The sequence below is a fragment of the Ruditapes philippinarum genome, unplaced genomic scaffold, assembly GCF_026571515.1.
Source record: "Ruditapes philippinarum isolate M1 unplaced genomic scaffold, ASM2657151v2 ctg3822_1_1_1_1, whole genome shotgun sequence".
Taxonomy (NCBI): Eukaryota; Metazoa; Mollusca; class Bivalvia; order Venerida; family Veneridae; genus Ruditapes; species Ruditapes philippinarum.
The window spans coordinates 242091-262663 of NW_026857483.1; the positions used below are offsets into that span (position 1 = coordinate 242091).

Sequence of the window (20573 nt, forward strand, 5' to 3'; positions counted from 1 at the left end):
CTGCGTTCTGATTGGTCCGCCGGTTTAATCCTTTTCAATACAGTGTATATATACCTGCTAAAGATAGTTCGAATTCAAAAATTGTACTATATCGGTAAAAATGGTTCTTAAAGTTGAAGCAGATACTTGTGGAATTCCCGTTGGACCTTGGATTGGACAAGGGTATGTTTTTAATCGATTATCTGAAAATTAATGGAAATCTAAAAATAGAAAGTGGTGTTGATTTTGGCGCGTGTTGTATCACTCCGCTTTACATTCGTTTTGTTTACAAACCACGTGTGTTGAGGAAACTGTACTGTCAACTAAATGACCACCGATTGTGTTCTATATCAGCTGTCACAAGTAAAAATATTTTATGAATATGTTGTTTAACATTTATAGTTTATATTAGCGTGTGCACAAGATGGATATATTAGTATTTACTGAGTTTTTGTACATAGTTTGTTCATTCATAAAGTGAGCACTTCCAACAAAGATGGCGGACTTTGTGTATTGCTTATATTGGCGGTATCTGTCAATTATGCTGAGTGACAGTTCTGAGTTAATTGGGAATTAATTAATTGCTAATTAGAACATTGAAATAGTCGGGTATTGTTGGTATTTTGTACAGTTTTAATTTTTTTGTTGTAAGCATTTAAGGTAGTAGTGAAAGATTAATCATTTTATGACAAATTATGACAATAACACAATTCTGTAGTAAGGTTTAACATTAAATAATATGTTAACATTCACTTCATCAACAAGAATCAGATCAAAATAAAAACAAACCACCTTTTCTAGGTTATTGATTGTTTGTGTCTCTAATTTAGTAACAGTCATACACAAGACAGGATGACATTAAGTGCATCTCTTCATTTATCTTCTTAAAAGTGGAGAGGAAATTTTTCTATGAAAGCTGATGGAGTGGTTGAGAGGATTACCTTAAGGACAAATTACAAAAATAAATCACATCATGATTTCAGAGATAGTCAAGTGACTGGATTATTTTGAAAATGAAATATTGAATTTTTTTTCTTCAAATTTTGAATTATTATTCTTATTATTATTATTCATAGATTGTTTCAAAAGTCAAATGACTGGATTGTTTTGAGTTTATTTTTTTTAATTTTTGATACAGTAGGTGGTTTATCATAGGTCATTAGTTTTTATTGTCAGCATATTTAATGTGTAGTATAAGTGTTTAAATCTGTGTGTTATCTCCTAGCCTCAGGTGGCCAGATGTATATCAACATTGAAAGTGAAATCAACAAGTAATCTGCTAATTTTTCTCAAATTTCATTGTTACATAATTCTGATAGGCCTTGTTTGATTTTATCTATTTTATACATTAGCACTGACATTGACCTTACATTGCCTTCATACGAATACGATAGTTTACTTCAGAGGTTATAATTTTTTCCCCCTTTTAAGCTAAGGGCCAACAGCTGAGTGTTTAAACAAAGACAAACTTGGCATTTTAAGCATGCATTGTTTTTGGATGATTGAATAATCTTTAATCATTAGTTAGCAATATCCAATATAATTTAATTTAGACTAATTGTTACCTCTAGAATAAATGCAATATTAATTTGTATTGATCCAACGATAGGCATTTATTGGACTACGGTTTCACAGTATCATGAGTAATTTTTGTTGGTTGGGTTTATTGTTTCCTCTTTATCTTTATTTCACATCTTTGGCTCAATTGTCATCAGGCATGCATGCAATATGTAGAGGTATCTGAGAGACATTAAAAAATGTACTGGACATTTTTATTGTGTACAAACATCCAAGTAGGATTTCACATTTGATACATAGTGCGAGTTTCATTAACAGAGTTAATAAACTGAAATTTTATTTTTTATTACAGGTTTGGTAGCATAGGGCTTCCAGCTTATCAGAAAATGTCTGCAGAGGTCACAGCCACTCCACCAAACGAACCAATGTCTCAGGAAACATTTGATTACCTTTGGAACACCCTTGAAAATGTCACAGACAATGGGTATGTTTGTAGCCTTTTCTCCTATTAGAAGTTCATGAATATTTACTCATTTGTAACATTATTCATTTGACCTATTTGGCTATATTAAGAAATACAGGAAAAAATTTAAAAAGGGAATACATCTAAAGAGAGTTAACTTTTGGTTAATAATTATTGCTGACCTAGAACTAAATTTTAACAGTTTGGTTAGATTTGTCTCCCTTTGGAATATGTACATATTTATGTCTTAAATTGCAAGTTGATAAAATTTTATGGTTTCTTTTTTGCAGTAATTTCACACACATTAACTCACGGGATCTTGATTACTCGTACGAGGATGCTGACGAGGGGGCATCACTCCAAATCGACAAATTTAGAATCAACAGCAACGAAGTCTCAGACCTTGTAAGTTTATTTTAATTATTAAATGTTTATGGTTTTTTCTTCGATTTGAATGGAGAATGTAGAAATTACATACAAGGAAGTGTATTTCACAGTTATTTTATAGAAAATTTTGCACCGAAAGTTCAATTTAGGTTTGTTTGGATGGACGATGATATGTTTGGTTTCACAGTTAGGTTTAAATTGCAGTTAGATTAACTGCATTGTATACATCAATTTGAGATCTAAATTGACATCTATGTCCATTTGTTTACATCAATTTAACGCTGATAATTTAACAATTTTGTCTGACACGGGATAGCTCTCTTAAGTGTTTAACTGCGATGACCAAAGGTACAGTTATAAACAAATAATAGTGTAATAAATGTGCCATCATTGCATTGTCAATCTGTCATAAACATTAACTCTGCATTAAGAACTAATTATTAAAGATTATGCTGTAAAGAAGACATAAAATTTGCTGAAAAAAATTAATTGATTAAAAAAATTTTTAATTGAAAATATAAACTAAACAACAAAAAGATAACCTTACTTCTTAAAAAACAGACCTATTGTAAAAAAGTACAGCTTCTTTCGTTAATGAAAAAAGTAAAATGCTGCACAAAATTTTTTCATACAAGAGGACATTATTGATTTGACCGTCCATGGTTCAGTTATTACAATCGTATTCATTTATTTTTCATTGCTTTGAAATTTTTTATTGCTGTTACAAGTACACAATACCGGTGATTATAATGCATTGAAATCCTTCCCTCTATTACACTTGTTTAACTTTACGCTCGGGCAGGCCGTCTAAAAGCCAGGAAACAAACAATGGACGTTTGAAATAAAACCGATTATTGATATTACCTATAAGAGACCCAGATATGGCTATAACGGTTTTGACAATTGACAAAGTTTAAACTATTTATAACTTTGAACGGCTTTTCCGTTATCGTCATAGCAACCCTGGGGGGACGCTCAATACCTGCCCGCAAGTAAATAAAAACTTTTTATCGAGTTTAAATCAATAAAAAAAATTGTCCAATACAGGTATTATGAATTGATATTTTTTCCAATACACAGTTGTGCACAAAGACTATTAAACAATCCTTTTCAATGAAATTAGGAAGGTATTTATAAAACTCGAGGAAGGTTTAACAGTTAAGCCGTGCTTAAAACTTTTAGACCGATATATGTATATATATATATACCTTTACTTATCTACCCCCCGTTATGATAATGAATGCCTCGATGTGATTGGACATGTATTGATCACCAGTCGTGTTTAATCACGTCCCTGACAACTAGAATTGTTAGATCGGCTTTGGAATCGTTCAAGACTAGACTTGAAATCTTTATGACAATTTTAGCATTACTATTTAGTTCTAGGTTTTATATCATACATATATATGAAAACTTTTTGTGTTTGTAAATATTGTGTAGTAATATTTATTTGACATTATTTAATAAAAATTTCTGTGATATTTTAAGTTTGAAAAAATAATTTTAAAAATACTAAAAATGATTAAGTTTGAGAGGACTGGATTTACAACCTACAGGGTAAGTAAGAACAAATTTCATTGGTTGATTTTATACCACAGGGTTTCTGAGGTTGAGATAACAAGAATAGAAATGATAAAAAAAAGAATTAAGAATAAATTAAAATATATGATGGTTTAAAACTAATTTTGATTCTTAGTAAAAAATAATGTATAAAACAAATTCAAAATTAATTAGTTTATCAGACAGAAAAATATTTTTTGGAATTTTATAAATGAATCATAATAATTAACTTGATAATATCCAGTATGAATTTATGTCTCTCAAAATAAATTTGATAAGCATATCCCCCAAAAATATTTAATGAACATTAATTTAAAGGAAATATTTACATAAACATTTTGTCTTTAAGTTTGAAAGCATATTTTCCTTTTTTTGCCAATTCTTCTTTAAAAAACAAAAGTTTTATTGTGAAAGCTGTTAAAATATACAGTTACAAACACTTCATATGAACTTTCCACTGTATCTTTTAATAGAATTTTAACTCGGATACAGAAATTTTCCCAGGCACGTCACATGGTATATTAGTTTATCGATGAATTCAAATATTGTCAACTCGGCAATCAATAACTTGAGATTAGTAATTCACACAGAGAAATAGTGACATTTTCAGCCGCTTACTTTTAAATTGCCTGGATTTCTGTGATGTGGTGCTTTTCCACAACTTTTCTAATGCGTCTTATCAATTATTAATACGCTAATGAAAGGCTCGTCAATTTGTTGGCAATTTGTATAGCTCGTAATGATATCTGTTGGAAATCATGGCCCGTGGGCACGGCAGGTGGATAGCGATCATGGCTGCTCGTAATTCACACCTACGGTTACTATGTTCGCTGGTCACGCTGGTCAATTTAACACCGTTTAAATAGGTATCAAATCCTCACAGGGTTTTGTTAAAATAATTTGCAACCTCTAGCTGACTGTAAAAAATTAATTATAAAGCAAAACAAAAAATATTTTATTGAAGCCAACATGGAAAGTAAGGCAATATTTTGATGCATCTGCAAAAAAATTAATGACACAATAGTTTTGTTTACTTATCAAGACATTTAAAGATAGTAAAAGAAGTTGACATCAGTGTTTTAGTAGGCAAGATTGTACCTGTTCAGGTGTTTTTATCTATGTTCGAAACTCAAGTGGCCATCCATAAATACCCGTCCATTTTGTTATCTATAGTAATGTATATCATTGTAGTAAAATGTTGTAAGTATATCAGTGTTTTATTATAGGTCGTAATGTACAAGTGTTTCATAAATTCATAAAAAAAATACTACTAGATTTCATATAAAAATGGATTGTAAATTTCAACAGTTTTGTGCCAACAGCATGAATGGCAGCTTAAGTTTAAAGGTATCTTCTCATAAAATTATCCTCTTTAATTATGCTAGTAAATATCTTTGAACAACAGTGGTAATTTTAAACATCTTCAAGCAGGTTAAAAAAAAAAATTAAAATAAATTAAAACCCGAGTACCTATTTGTCTTGGACTTACTAAAAATAACTAAAAATTAATTGATTTATTATTTGTTTTGTTCAGTAATTGAAAGACTGGTATAATTAAAAAGATTGCATTGTTTATGCAGACACACTGTGCAATCATAAATGTTGACACAGTCTGTTAGGGGATTTAAAAGCCTTTAATCCTATTTGAATAAGTAAAGCTTTAAGTAAAGCCAGCACACCTTGTCATGGACTGGGGATTAGCATCAGTGCCTAGATTACTGAGAGCTTTACTCTAGTTCTGTTAATTAAAACCATTATATTGATTAAAAGCTGGTGATTTTACATAATAGTTTGCTTAATTAATATTTAATCTGACATTTTTATGTAATAATTTGCTACATTGAGATTTTTTTATGAAAATTAGTATAAAAATGTCAAGTGTATTGCCAGCAAGATGAATTCTTTAGTATAATACAAAATAACCATGGCTAAGTCATGAAAGATTAAATTTGTGAAAAATACATATAGCATAAGTTTGGAAAACCTATTACCACATATTGATCATCATGTTATAGGTTTGAGGGTCTTGTTAAATGTTGTTATCACATAGGCCGATCATGTGACAATTAAATATTCACCTACTTTTGTTGAAAAGTTGCGAATAGTCAACTGTTTCGCCAATAATGTCAATATTGTAATTTAGGAAACGTTTGGCTCATGCCAATAATTCTTACAGTGCCAGACAGCCAGTTTGTACAAACATTTTAGCACATTTTCAAATTGTTTTCATCTGGCCCTTTTAAAATTGTTAATGAACTGTTATTGATATTGAAGAATGAACCTCGATTTTTGTTTAAGAAATCCATCAAACAGCTTTTTCCTTCTCTTTTGACAATTTGAACATGAAATTTCACAATTATCTCGTAAGAAAATTATGTTTATGACAAATTGTACAACGAAAGATTGCATGTAAGATGAGCATAAAACAATGATCATGATTATTGGGGTTTTATTGGCTGTTTTATCACTATCAACAGCTTTCCTTCATTTGCGTAAAGTGATAATTTATCTGAGGAAAACAAACCTGAAGGGTTACGTGGGCAAAGAAAAACTTAGAAAGTACCGATAACATTGACAGATACAAGAAAAACGTGATGATCATATTTAAAGAAAGTCCATCCATTTACACACAAAAAATTGATCAAGGGAGATAATTGTTCTGTTTAATACATGAGTTATCTTTTCCTATATTTCAGTTGAATCCCATCATTGGACAAACATCATCGGCATCTATGTCACCAGACTCACAAACCAACATTATAGGTTCAACAGCATCCAGCCCATACCATGAAGGGGTAAGTTACCTTTTTTTTGTTTCTCGGCTATTTTACAATTTAAAAAAAAAAGTTACTCAATTTGTATAGCATTTTAATATGTAAGACAATTTTGTTAAGAATATCTAAGTAGATAGATTTTCATTGCATGATACCCAGCAGTTGGTTATTTTCTCAAGTCAAAGGTTTTATCTCATCAATGATTCATGGAACAATTATTCCGTGCTAAGTTCTTGTCAATCAGTGATAGTAAATCGCGGTGCTTCAATCGCACCGCACCGATAAGCTGATGAAAAGACAATTATTGTGATAAGAAGACCATCGGTTCCAGTGTTTTTCCCCTCACCTTGATTTTATAATTAGTAAATTGTCATGCAGTCCTGGGGAAGAAATTGATACGAAAAGTGATGAATTGAGAAACGTTTTTCAGAAGACGGAATCTTACGCTGACCCTAATTAATGAAAATGTAGCATTTTCCAATATCAGATTAATTAAGAAAAGAGATTTTTATACTGTTTTTTATTAGACTGACATGCTTTTCCAATTCATCAATTCCATTAAGTAATTTGTGTTCTGTTCTTGAAATAAAAAAATATGAACCAGTGCAACAAGAGCTGAGATAAATATTTTTATTTATTTATTTATTATTTTACTATTTTCAGACATTGACAAGCCCACCTCCATATTCACCACACACAAACATGACATCCCCAGTTCCAACAGTACCTTCAAAGTAAGTATTTTAGTCTTTTGTTAGTCATTCAGTATATGACTAAATCGTTAAATAGTTCCTACATACAAGTCTTAAATATTCAATGATACACTTAATACACGCTAATTTTTCAACTGCTTGGCATACATTTCTACCTGAAATGTGGCAGTATTCATTAGCGCCAAGGTATTTCTTCTGTGTTGAATCGACTCGTGGCTTATACGTTGTTAATGAAATCCACACTTGGATAATTGCCAGAATATTGATTTTGAAATCAATAGCTTGGTTTGGAGCAATCAGGGAGTGAAAGAGAGAGAGAGAAAAAAGATCTTGGCTGAATTGAATGATCATGATATAATTATACAAGTCAAATGACAAGTATAGAATTTGAGTAATAATCTCATTAAAGGTACGAAGGTAAATCAGGTGGAAAAGTTGGAATTAGGAGATTTCATTCTGATTAAAAGGCAAGGGTTTAATATGGGAAGCTAATTTCTGAGGGAGTGAAAAAAAATAACGGGTTATCTTGACTTTACCAAACAAAATGTATATTTAAAAAAAAAAACTTTAGACATGAGCAAACTAGAGTGAAGATGAATCTTCGGTAAATCGCCAAAGGTTAAAGTCGTCAAGGACTTTAAAATAGCATGGGTTTAGGTTTTCAAGTGTACATATGTAAATATCCAAATCTTTACAGATAGGACAAGATTAATCAATAAACTATGTAAATTCTGACAGATAACGGGGCTTTAAAATATTGGCTGATTAAATTTCAAGTGAAATAGGTCAACCTACTTTTCACATGACAGACAATTTGTTCTCTTCTGTAATTAAAAAAAAAATAAAAATAAGAAAGTTATTTTTAGCTGATTTCTGTCCTGGTCAGCATTTTACCAGAATATTGTTAACGAACCAAGTATAATGAAAATGCGGAGGTTTTTTTCCCCTTCTTGTTCATTACAAAGGTAGAAATCACTGTTTGTCTATCATTAAATGAAAACAAAATATTTAAAGTGCACTTAAAAGTCTGTTCCGCGACGGCAATAAAATCTTTTTTGATCTTCCATAAAATTAATAGCAATGTCTGTTCTCGTTTTTTTTATAGCACAAATTACCCAGGCGATTATGGGTTTGAAATTTCATTCGCTACACCATCAAAAGAGACCAAGTCTACCACATGGACGTATTCCGATATGTTGAAGAAGTTGTACGTTAGAATGGCCACAACCTGCCCCGTTAGGTTCAAGACCAATCGACCACCACCACCAGGTTGCATCATCAGATCCATGCCCATTTTCATGAAACCAGAACATGTACAGGAAGCTGTGAAACGGTGCCCTAACCACGCCACATCAAAAGAGTTCAACGAAAGTAAGTATAATTCCCATCAAAATTTTACAACCAATTAGTAATTTAAAAATAATTAAAGAGGACAATCTTTTTCATTCTGAGAATTTTTACTCAACTTGTTATTAAGATTGCTAATGTAAATTAAAGTGAATTTTTTTTTATTATTATTATAGTTGATATAAATTTGATGTTGTCTAATTTTTTATTGTAATATTTATTTTTAGATCATCCAGCACCCAATCACCTCGTAAGATGCGAGCATAAACTAGCCAAGTACGTAGAAGACCCATACACAAGTCGCCAGAGTGTCATCATTCCACAGGAAACCCCACAGGCCGGCTCCGAATGGGTCACCAACTTATTTCAGTTCATGTGTTTGGGTTCATGTGTGGGCGGACCTAACAGACGTCCTTTACAGATTGTGTTCACACTTGAGAAAGAGTAAGTATCTATTTATTTAAAAAAAAAGAAAAAAAAGTAGATTTTGTGTCTTTGACATGCTTTTTCGTGTTTTATATAAAAATATCAGATTTTAACTTTTTACCTATAAATGTATTAAAATTTTGTGATGCAGTGTTTGAAAGGATGATAATGTTAGATTATGTTTAAATGAAAGTATTTGGACTCTATCTTAAAAAAAATTTGTTTGTCTTTTTAGCAACCAAGTCCTCGGGCGAAGATGTGTGGAAGTCCGAATATGTGCGTGCCCTGGACGTGATAGGAAGGGGGATGAAAAAGGGCTGTTACCACCATCTCCTCAGCCCAAGAAAAGTAAGTTTACACATTTTACATTAATACCGGTATAATTATAATCATTAATATAGCAGACGTTTTCCCCTATGTCATTAAACTTTTTCCTGGTTTTCCCAAGGCTTCAATTATTATTTCATACAAATTCAATCTAATTATTTATATGACAAAATATTTTCTGTTATATTTGATTTTTATATTTATTTTACATATTTAAACCAATTCTAACAGTTTTGTTTCCTTTCTTTTCTCTAGATGGTGCTCTTCCACGTCTAACTATTGGTACTGAAATCACTACCGTAACCGCTGGAAAGAAGAGAAAGCTCGAAGGGGACAACGATACCTATACATTGACCGTAAGTATCTTCTATTTTTATGAAAAATTTACTTTTGTCAGTTGATTTCCTATAGTTACAAAAATTGGAAGTTTTGATTTGAAAAAGATTATTGCATATTAAAATCTTACTAAATAGTGTTTCAGATATCAAGTGTTCTTTTGAATATATAATTATGATTGTTTAAAAATTGTTTTGAAAAGTGAATGCAGAGTTGTTAAATAATAAAGTATTTCTTAAAGATTTTTGTAATTCATGAATTTTTTTTTTTGACTTTTTCAGGTCAGAGGCTTAGAAAATTACAAAATGTTATGCAAAATAAGGGATAGTCTGGAGATCGCCTCCCTGTTGCCTCAAACCGAGATGGATCTGTACAAAAGAAAGCAGGTGGAAGTGCAGAGGCAGTGAGTACTCTCCCCTGGATTGTATAAAAATGCCTCCAGTAGTCTCCCTTTGCTTCTTTCTTAAGCATTCATAAGTGCATTTTATAATCGCAGAATGTCCTGCCAAAAATACGCAAGATATTTTGCTGTAGTGAAAGAACATAAGCAGCCAAATAAAAATGGCTCGCAGGGTTTGCTACCTATAAAAACCCTGTTGCAATATTTTTACCTTTACGGCTAAGCTGATAATAAAGGAAGATTTTAGTCCTACCTTTTGACCACGGACTATATAGTATAACTATGTGTATAAAAATGAAGCTGAAATTCACTTGATGTGACTGAAATTGTATTGATGTGTTCATTACATCAGCGTTGTGTTCAAAAATATATTTGATGTGTTCTTTAAAAAAAAATGGTGCAAAATCCATTGCATTCTCCATTTATCATGTTCCGTCCAAATTGTATAGAAATGTGTTTGTGATTCTGTCGTTTTGTTTGTTCCTTGTGTATATTTATTACTTCCCCCTGTACCTTTTATAGGGGGGATAACTGTTAATGAATATTTATGGATAATTATTTATGATTAATTTATTGATAAATTATATTATTTAAAGTATACTTGATTTTAAATTTTCTTTTTCTTGTATAAAGAGATATTTATTTCAAAATATCTGTGATTTTATTTATTAGTCTTTGGTATTTGAGTCTGTGATTTTAATTTTCTTAAAACGTTAAAAAAATGGCAAACATTCCTGATTTTATGTAAAGGTTGCTTCTTCATATGAGGGGAGATAATTTGCTTCCCCTTGTTAGCGAGCTTCACCCTATTTGTCTCCCCTGATTGTATTCTATACCTATTTTTGTGTGACACTTCTTTTCTTAAGCAAGCATAATCTGGACTCTGCTTTTATCTTCTGAAATGATGCAATTTTTATAAAACTTATTTGAAATGTATAAAATTGTAAACACCAGACTTGGTGTTTGCTTGATTGATGAATTGTTAAAATGCTGTGTAACAAAGAAAGTCAAACTGTAAGAACATGTTCTGTGCTTGAAGCTCTTGATTTGTTTTACCTTATATTTGCCAAGACATGATTAATTACAAATTCAATGGAAAAAAAAAATAAATAAAAGAGAAAAATTCTTGCAAATTATCTCCTCAAATTTTGATGCAGCCAAAAACCTTTAATTGTTCTGGTAATTTTAGGGGTATTAAGGTGTTTTAATGTGTAATTTGGGGTAATTTTTATAACTTTTTTGGGTGGTTTTGGTAGCTTAGACAACTCTTGCTAGTTAGAACAGGAGAGGTAACTCTTACCTGTCTACTTGCAGGTGGTTATCGAATGTCTTGGCAAAAGAGGGCAAATCAAGACTTATCAAGAAAAAACACCGGCCGGGCAAAGTTATAAGACAACCTTTTAAGTAACCAAACAAACTCAGAAAATTATGGGGACTATACAATAAATGAGTCTTCAAGATCTACTCACTTTACTGTAGTCGGAAAGAATAGGGCGTCTTCAAAACATACTCCCAAAACTGTACCCAGATATATAACCGTGACGTAAACTCACAGGAAGTGGTATACACTAGCTATGACATCACCAAAATAAATAACATCACAAGACATTCGTTGTGAAAAAATAATGATGTGAATACCCACATTATTTTAATGAATAAAGATCGAATATGAGCCAAAAAAACCTACAGACAATTCTGTGTGATTTGCAGCTAAAACTTTGTTGTGTTCATATGACAGGCATCAAATATTTTGCGCATTGATACGATCATAAAACAATGTCATTATCATTTCATACAGACCCTCATTAATATTCATGAACCATTGTTCATCAGACTTCATTAATATTCGTAACTCATTAAAAGTTGTCGGTCTTATAAAAAAAATTTTTTTCTTTTTTTTATGCACTCAGTTTACTGTTTTGATCTGTATTTTAAATCTCATTTATTGCTGTTTTATTGTTATATAACAGTTTCTCCTTTTGTTTTTAGTCACAGTTTTGCCGTCCATGACTTTTTAAGTGTTTTTAGAAGTTTCAAACAAGTAGATTCATTAAGGGGACGTAAATCTTACTGATTTGTAAATTTTTAATTTTCTTATTTATGGGAGCATAGATAATGCTTCTTAGTGCTATATTTGTGTATATATATTTTTTTTTTTTCTTTTATAATATTGTAAATATCTTTTTAAAAAATAAATACCTCACTTTTATACACAATGATATTTTATTTGAATTTGGATAGAATTCATCTCACTTCTTTTTAAAAGATATTTGGAACTAAATACTGAATAGGAAAACTCAAAGATTTCAGACATTTGAAATCTTCTTTTTTTTTATTCCATTTCATTTGTCTCATTTGTGAATCAACAGAGCATAAAACTCATCATCATTTTATGCCAAGCTTGCATTTAAATATTGTAACCATACTGCCAGCTTTTGAATAGGAAATATCTGCCGAAACAACTGAATAATGCATAGCTGTTTCGAGTGCAAATGATGAATTTTGAATCTTGATTGTTTGTTTTTGTGTACATATGATTATTTATTTAATATTGTATATTATTTGATATATGATGAAGAAAGAGGTTGTTTGTAAAGTTCTGTATTTATATTATAAATATGCAAGAGAAAATATAAAAATTTGTAAAAATTTAAATTATTATGTTGTGTTTATTACACCCCGTGTTAAATGTAAAAAATTGCCCCCCCCCAACACACACTAAAGTATGTGTACCTCTAAGTGACACAGTTACATGGCTTTGTAAAAAACAATTACTTCCCATGGTAAATACAGTCGTATCCTAATACAGGCATATCCTGACCTTACAGCACTTTGAACAATTGTAAATTCAATCTTGTCGTAACCAGGGATACTCGAAACTAGAATAATTTCGGTATTTCCAAATATCTTGATGACTAAAACTCTCTTAGTGTACTGAGCACAGGAACCTTTAAGAAATATTTATAGTAAATATCACATTTCTGAATTCATGGCCATTCTGAAAACCAACTGCTCTTGATCAATGCCCAGGCTTACACCACTGAGTCAGTTCTGTATACTACAGTTATAATGATAATCTCGGCAAAGGTTTTTATAAAATTTTACATTTCAACAAAGTAAGGGTTACACTTTCTAAAGAGATAAGTCAACCCCCGGGACATTTTGAAATCAGGGTATATATTTTAAAGGCTTAATACATAAGAGTTTGATTTCAAACCTATAGTTGTATAATATTGTATGGATGGAGTAGAGTTGTTTGTTAATATAATTGCAAAAGTCCCAAGATCTGAGTTAAAGTAAATAAAAATGTCTTTACTCCATACCATGCGATATTATATGACTATGCACTTGGGATTATAGTAAAGGAAAAATATAGAATAAGTTGATGCAATTTTAGAAAAAGGCTTTTGTCTTGTACCATTGGTAGGGTCAGGCTTGATACCTGTGTTGTTAAGTTTGCTGACCGTCAAAATTGCGTTCAAAATTGACTTGATTTCCATACAAGACTTAAATTCAGAATTACTAGGGCACTCGAATTCTGTTCAATGTCAATAAAGCTAAAAATATACTTTATAGGTTTGGTATTCAAATTTCACTTTTTTCGTGAACATAAAATTTTGTGGTATTGTCAGAAAGAACGTTTTCATGGGTACTTAAATTCGTGAACTGTTTATTTTTCCAAAAAGTAAAATAATGTAAAGCAAAATAATCTTACAGCAGACTAAATGAAGTTTTGTTGGATCTTAAATTTGTTGATTGAATTTTTAACAAAAATAAGTGCCCCACAAATAATAATGATTTTGCTGTACCAAGCTGTTAGAACATAAGTGTCAATTTGCAAAGAGATTAAAGTATGCAAACAGTTTCTGTAATTAAATTGCCGCAATATATAATTCGTAAAGGTGTCGAGGGATAAAAAAAATTCTTGAGCCATTATCTTAAGTAATGTTTCTAACGTTGGACAAAGATGTTGACGTGTGTAAAAGAATCACCTACATCTTGTTGTGTACTGTCAACAAATGAATATCGGTATCACCTATATGAAGGAAAGTTGTTTAAAAGATGAATCATGAAATTATCGTATAAAATGGTTAACAGAGACAACAAATTTTCAGTACTTATGAGTGATTGATTTGAAGAAAAGACAAATGCAAGTGAAATCTTCAAAAGCTAATCAACTCAAAGAAGGAATCACCATAATGTATCAACCCAAATTAAATGAAAACAACGTCAAACTTTATCAACTCTAAGGAATGAATCTTGAAACTTCATCAACCGAAAGAAAGAACGCTTTTAGACTCATGAAAAAAAAGTTAAAAGTTATCGACCCAAAGGAAGGAATCTTCAAATTTTATCAATCCAAAGAAAGGGAACTTCGAAGACTACTCAACCCAAATGAAAAAATAGTTAAATGTTATCAACCCAAAGGAAGGAATCTTTGAACGCTTATCAACCCAAAGGAAAAGAAAACTTCAGACTATTATCCAAAAGGGAAGAAAATCATTGCAATTGGAAGAAAGAAGGTGAAAGACATTAAGAAATGAAGGGAGTCTGGATAAGGAAGTCCATATGCATATTATATAGGAATTGTTTCATTTTAAAGTGTTTTGTTTTTCTTTATAATTTTTGCATCATTAAATGCATACATCATGATTTATGAATTCTAAAAGAACTTGAAGTATAAAAGTTAAAACTGTGCTTGCTTCAGTTTAAAAGATATGTCACACAAAAATTAGCTCACCCTTTTGAAGTATCAATTTTATCAGAAAATTTGATTATTAGAAATACATACTTGAAGTAAAGAAGATACTTAGATTACTTGGACAAATAAGAAGTTATAGTGAAAATTATAAGTGAAACGTATATTTGTATTTTTTCTTTTTTACGCTATTTTGATGAAATCGTAATGAAATTATTCACGTTCAGTTTAGAATTGAAATTTTCTTTTTCGTTTTACAGGCAAACGGCAAGAGTTATGGCTATTCCTTCATCCCAGGTTGCGTCCACGTCGGTCGTTCAACAACAACATACAACTCTGACTACTGCCGAGACACGACAAATGACGCAGTCATTCGGTTCACAAGAAGCGACAACGTCGGACATTGTAACCGACGGTCACCACAACGGTATTCCTCAGGCTATCAAAGAAGAGACAGTGTCACAAAATGGGGAAAGTGATAACACCATTGCAACGTAAGTTTTTATCAGTTTTACTCTTAATATTTTGTACTATCTGTGTTTCTTGAAAATTATCTCTAATAAGCATGTTTTCTTGAATTTTGAAGATTTTTTATCATAAATAATGTCACTGATATTACAAAATCAAAAGAAAACTAAAAAACAGTAATTTGACTGATTCTTCAGAGGTTCACCATATCCTTTTTTATGACAAGGAGTGATAGAAAATGGCAACAATCATCAAAACCTTGAGAGAAATTTGTAATTATTACTTGTTTCTATTGGTTGTTCATACCTTAACTCATATATCTGCTGGTTGCGATAGATTATACTCGTGCGACCAGTGCAGAACAAGGTCAGTCAGTACATCATTGCCGTCTGATCATGGTCTGCACTGTTTGCTATTCAGACAGTACTTATTTTTGAAATTTTCCCTAATAATGATTAATGGTATTGTCCAAATTGAAAGATGGACAAGTTCATTTAAGATATTTAGAGTGGTAACGGTCACTAAGAGGCAGATAGTTAATGTAAGTTTTACCGTAAGTGAATGAAAAAGCTCTAGATATCTGAGCACTTGATATTTAATGAAAAAAATAATGTTACATCATCTATGCAATATTGTTTTTTAAGTTTTAAATTTTAAATGGCCTTCATTGTGTGTTTAAACTAGGTTTTCTCTTTTCTTTCTTCATTAATGCAAAATCAGTTCAGTATTTGGTAAAGGTATTTTAACTTATATTTATATACATAGAGGATATTCAAGTATTTTCTATAAATACATGATTTATTTTCATCAAGTGGTATGAAAATAAATATTTCATGAGTGGCGGTAGCCACAAGTGAAATATGATAATTTTCATGCTACAAGATGAAATAAATCATGTATTTGTAGAAAAAACTTGAATTTTCTGTTTATTATATACATTTTTCTTTTTTGACGTTAAAATTTGAAAGAATTTCCCTTAAATTTTGCGTATTGGCAGAATTTAATAGAAAGTAGTCCGGCAAGACACCAGTGAAAGTACGGAAAATATGTTTCACTGCAGTGAAAAATAAATTTTTACAGTGAAAATACGGAAAATGAAAATACACATTTTATTTAATTGATATTTCTCAATATTTCATTTATAAGTATATAATAAAATATTATATACAATACATTTAATGGAAACCAGTAGGATTGCAAATAAAATGATTATGAATAATGTTGTTGTTGTTGTCCTTTTCAGATGGTTGAATATTCTCGGTCTTGGTGCGTACATTGATGGTTTCCATGAGCAAAACCTCTACAATTTACTACAGTTAGACGATTTCTCGTTGGACGTAAGTACTTCCTTTGTTTTTAAGATGTCAGTATGAAAAACAAAAAATGTGAGTCACGATGGTAGATCGTTTACCGTTTTCTGATGTTCAGTCAAGCTTTTTAACTGCAGTTTTTTTTGTGTAAATTACATAAAAATAAGTATAATGCAAATACTAAAGAAATATTCATTTGCGGTTATTATTACAAAGTCCCATTAACCCTTGGCGACAACCATATTATACCCATGTGATCAGTTCAGACCAAAGATGATCCAGCACATTATGTGCCGTCTGATCATGATCTTCACTGTTCCTTATTTAGTTAGTACAGATTGTGGATTCTCGCATATCAGACAGGATTATCTACCATTTACACCGGTGCTAGAAAAACCTGTCTTACACCCCCTCCCAGATGTAAGACAAGTAGTGTGCTTTAAATGATGACATTCCTGCACACCTTTTATGAATGAATTGGCTTGGAATTTGTCTTGAGAATGGGGGTTGGGGTGACAGTAATATCTTGTGGTGTATGGGAAACTTTATTTATTAGTCCCTTACGGACTATCATTCCCGTTGAGTTCCTGGTGTCTTGTTGACGGCTTCAGTAAATGATTGACCTTAACTTGAAATATAAATATTTTTATGGTATCTCAATGATTTTCAAGTTCATATTCTCCATTTCACCTTTATACATGTATGATAGAGTATTGCACTTCTCTGGTTTAGTATTGCACCTGTCTGGTTAATTATTGCACTTGTCTGGTTTATTCATTATAATAGATACACACATTGCATATACGATAGAATCATATCTTATACAAGTATGTTTCACCATATTTCAGGACTTGGCTAAGATGAAAATCGGCAGTGCTCACCGGAATAAGATTTGGAAATCTTTGTTAGATCTTCGTAACCAAGGTTATACTGCAATCCCTGTCGACAGCCAGGAACTACAAAAAAGTGCCTCAAGTACTTCAACCATTAGCATTGCATCTCAGAACTCAATATCACAAAATAGTACTTATAACCCAGGTTATTACGAGGTCACACGCTACACATTCAAGCATACAATTTCAATAGCCGAAGAGAAACATCTAAAGGAGTCGTCCGCGAAAGTAGCGAAAATGGAGGAGTCGTGAAAAAGTTTTTTACGTATTTTTGTGTTATCGATGTGAGATTTTTTTCAATGTTCTTATTATGTATATATTTTATTATATATTATAAGATATGTTATTCCCAAGCTCTTATTTCTAAAATATGAGGACTCTGAATTTTTCTTCGCTCTATGCCTAGGAGATGTTGGAACAAGAACTTGACTGGGTAGACAAACAGTGTATAATATTAATTTGTACTACAGGGGAACAAACACCCCTTGCCATGTAGTAAACTTACTGCTTTTTAGAAGAATTTGAAGGGAAACAAGACTTGACACTCATTTAGAGGTGATAGATTTTTACTCTGTTATTAGTTAAAGAGTACATAACTCTAATCATGTATTTTGACATATGTATGTCATTTCTTTTGGACAGGTCTTTATTAATATTTTGTTTTTCTAGTTGTTTGAGAGAGGAATTTCAATTCTTCACTTGCAATACAAGAAAATATATGTGTCATCACCTTAGTGCAGTAATGGTTTAACTCATAATGTAATTAAATAGGAGTCAATCCATGACTGCACTAAAGTAACGATGTGAATATATATATATCTTTTAAAGAGTTTTAAATTGGATAACCTTTTAAATGATTGCCCTAAATATCTAATGATATTTTGTGTATTTTTTGTTAAGATTTGCAAGATAGTCATAGGATACTTCTAAGAATGTTTCTATTAAACATAACTGCTGGGCTTTTATATGGTATGTTTACGGTGTTTACATGTATTTTAAGATGTGAAATTTAAGACATTTTAGAATAAGGCATGTATTATACAGAGGGTAATCTGTGAAGAAATGTATAGTAGTGTTTGACGTGTTGAATAGACAAATAACAGCTGAAACAAAATTGAACAAATTTATACTATTGGTTTTCCCAATCATTATGTTGAATGATAAAGACACACAAAAATGCCATTGAAACTTGTAAACTTCAAAGCTTTAAAACAGCACACCTCCAGATTCATGATAATTTTCATAAAAATTTTGGAAATGTATTTAAAAGTAAAATATTGTGGGTGAACAAATAAAGTAATTTACATATTGTTATGGGCACTTTTAATCCAAGAAAATTACCAAATGTCGTCAACATATGGATACAGGCCCATAACTCAAACATAAATTTTGATAGAATTATGGTTCTTTTTGAACTTCATGAAATTCTACATTATCCAGGCTCTTGTTTTACTATCAAGCACTAAGAAAGTCAAGCATGCTGTCCTACTGACAGCTCTTGTTGTTTGCATAAATGTTTAGTTAACAATATTTATGAAAAGTTTCATGAGAATTTCGACTTTCAGATATAATGTAAGTAATTATATTTGTGTCAAAGGTCATTTGATGTATATATATATAAATACAGGACAAGAAAATATTATACAAATATGGACTTTTTAGCTGTTGAATATGATGTGATATGTACTGAAAAAATTAATATTGACCGAGGCGAAATCATATTCAACAGCTAAAAAGTACATATCTGTTTTATTATATAATTTATAAATAGCTTTTATATGGCTTATCAAATCTGCCATTGCATATGACGGAAATCATTATTTTTCAGCTTGTCTACTGTTTCAATAATTTGGCCCTTTCCATTGGCATGCTAATCCCTATTTTTCTTAAAAATGAAAAACGGTAACTAAAATAGACTAATTTGACTCTGATGTACACCCAACTCAACATTTTTTTCAGAATAATAACAACAAACTTGGCGTTACGTCATGTCAAAGTCTCGTGTCTTTTAGGGATTTCCAGAAAATCTATTTTTAGAAGAATAACCGGTGAATATACTCTGAAAATCTATTTTTAGGAAAAAAACAGTGAATATACTCTGATATTTACCTGTTATTTTTTACAAAAAGTTGCTTGTTAGCCAATCAGGGAAAGGCATTTCAAAGCTATTTATAGATTATATAATAAAAATGTATATGTACCAGGAAAAAGTTAAGTTGTTTTTGACATAATACTTTTTTATGTAACAGTTTTCCAAATTTTGTTTTGTATTAAAGTATATATGTTTAGGAAATGCCTGATATTATGTCCTGGGTTTTAGAATGTATAAAACCATGTGGAGCATGATTTTGTTTATTTATTTGAAAATGAATACAAATTTTGCTTTTTTGTATATTTATTGTCAAACAATTTTTGTTGTTTTGTTTTTTTCTTCTGTGTCTGTGCTAGACACTTGATAACGAAGTATTTTTTTATGTACCTATGTTTTTTCTTTTTTATATATAAAACCATGATTAAACTTATTGCATTGCTGTAAACCATGTTATAGAATGGTTTTTTAATCGTTGGAAGAAGGAAAAGGTAGATTTTTTTTTCTCTCCAAAATAATTGTGTTCAGAGTTAAAACTTAACAAAAAACTAACAAGATGTGTTCAATAGACGTATTTAATATGCAAATTCACAATTGCTCGTTTTATTTATATTAATATTATGCGCATATTAATTAATATAGCTGTTGTTTTTAGAGATTAGAGTATTTTTTTCATACAAAATATATCATGTATCAACTTATTATAATTACATAATGTATTAATTAACAACAGAGGGATAAATTTTATAGACTTAACCATGAACATGCTAAAAAAATTTAATGGCTTTGCACTGTTTTGAATTTGCAAAACAGTATAGAGCCTGGTCAGACTGCACGGATGTACAGGCTGGTGTGACTCTAAAGTGGTGGCAAAGGCTGATAAG

General features: G+C 30.8%; 1 protein-coding gene across 8 annotated transcripts in view; it reads left to right on the forward strand.

Moving 5' to 3' along the window:
* Window positions 1–18171, forward strand: part of LOC132749893 (tumor protein 63-like) — a 44780-nt gene extending 26609 nt beyond the window's left edge. For 3 of the 8 annotated variants that reach the window (XM_060739805.1, XM_060739810.1, XM_060739809.1), the window contains exons 2-13: window positions 1850–1981; window positions 2251–2365; window positions 6604–6702; window positions 7345–7415; window positions 8500–8765; window positions 8969–9185; window positions 9403–9515; window positions 9750–9850; window positions 10112–10233; window positions 15190–15423; window positions 16641–16734; window positions 17556–18171. In XM_060739805.1, coding sequence (XP_060595788.1) covers window positions 1850–1981; window positions 2251–2365; window positions 6604–6702; window positions 7345–7415; window positions 8500–8765; window positions 8969–9185; window positions 9403–9515; window positions 9750–9850; window positions 10112–10233; window positions 15190–15423; window positions 16641–16734; window positions 17556–17852 — 1861 coding nt within the window. In that variant the 3' untranslated portion in view covers window positions 17853–18171. Of the gene's footprint in view, window positions 1–22; window positions 163–205; window positions 343–463; window positions 589–1849; window positions 1982–2250; window positions 2366–3658; window positions 3905–5146; window positions 5255–6603; window positions 6703–7344; window positions 7416–8499; window positions 8766–8968; window positions 9186–9402; window positions 9516–9749; window positions 9851–10111; window positions 10234–15189; window positions 15424–16640; window positions 16735–17555 lie in introns of those variants that run through there. The other 5 variants (XM_060739806.1, XM_060739807.1, XM_060739811.1 and 2 more) reach the window with 5 other exon arrangements.
* The last annotated feature ends 2402 nt before the right edge of the window (window positions 18172–20573 follow it).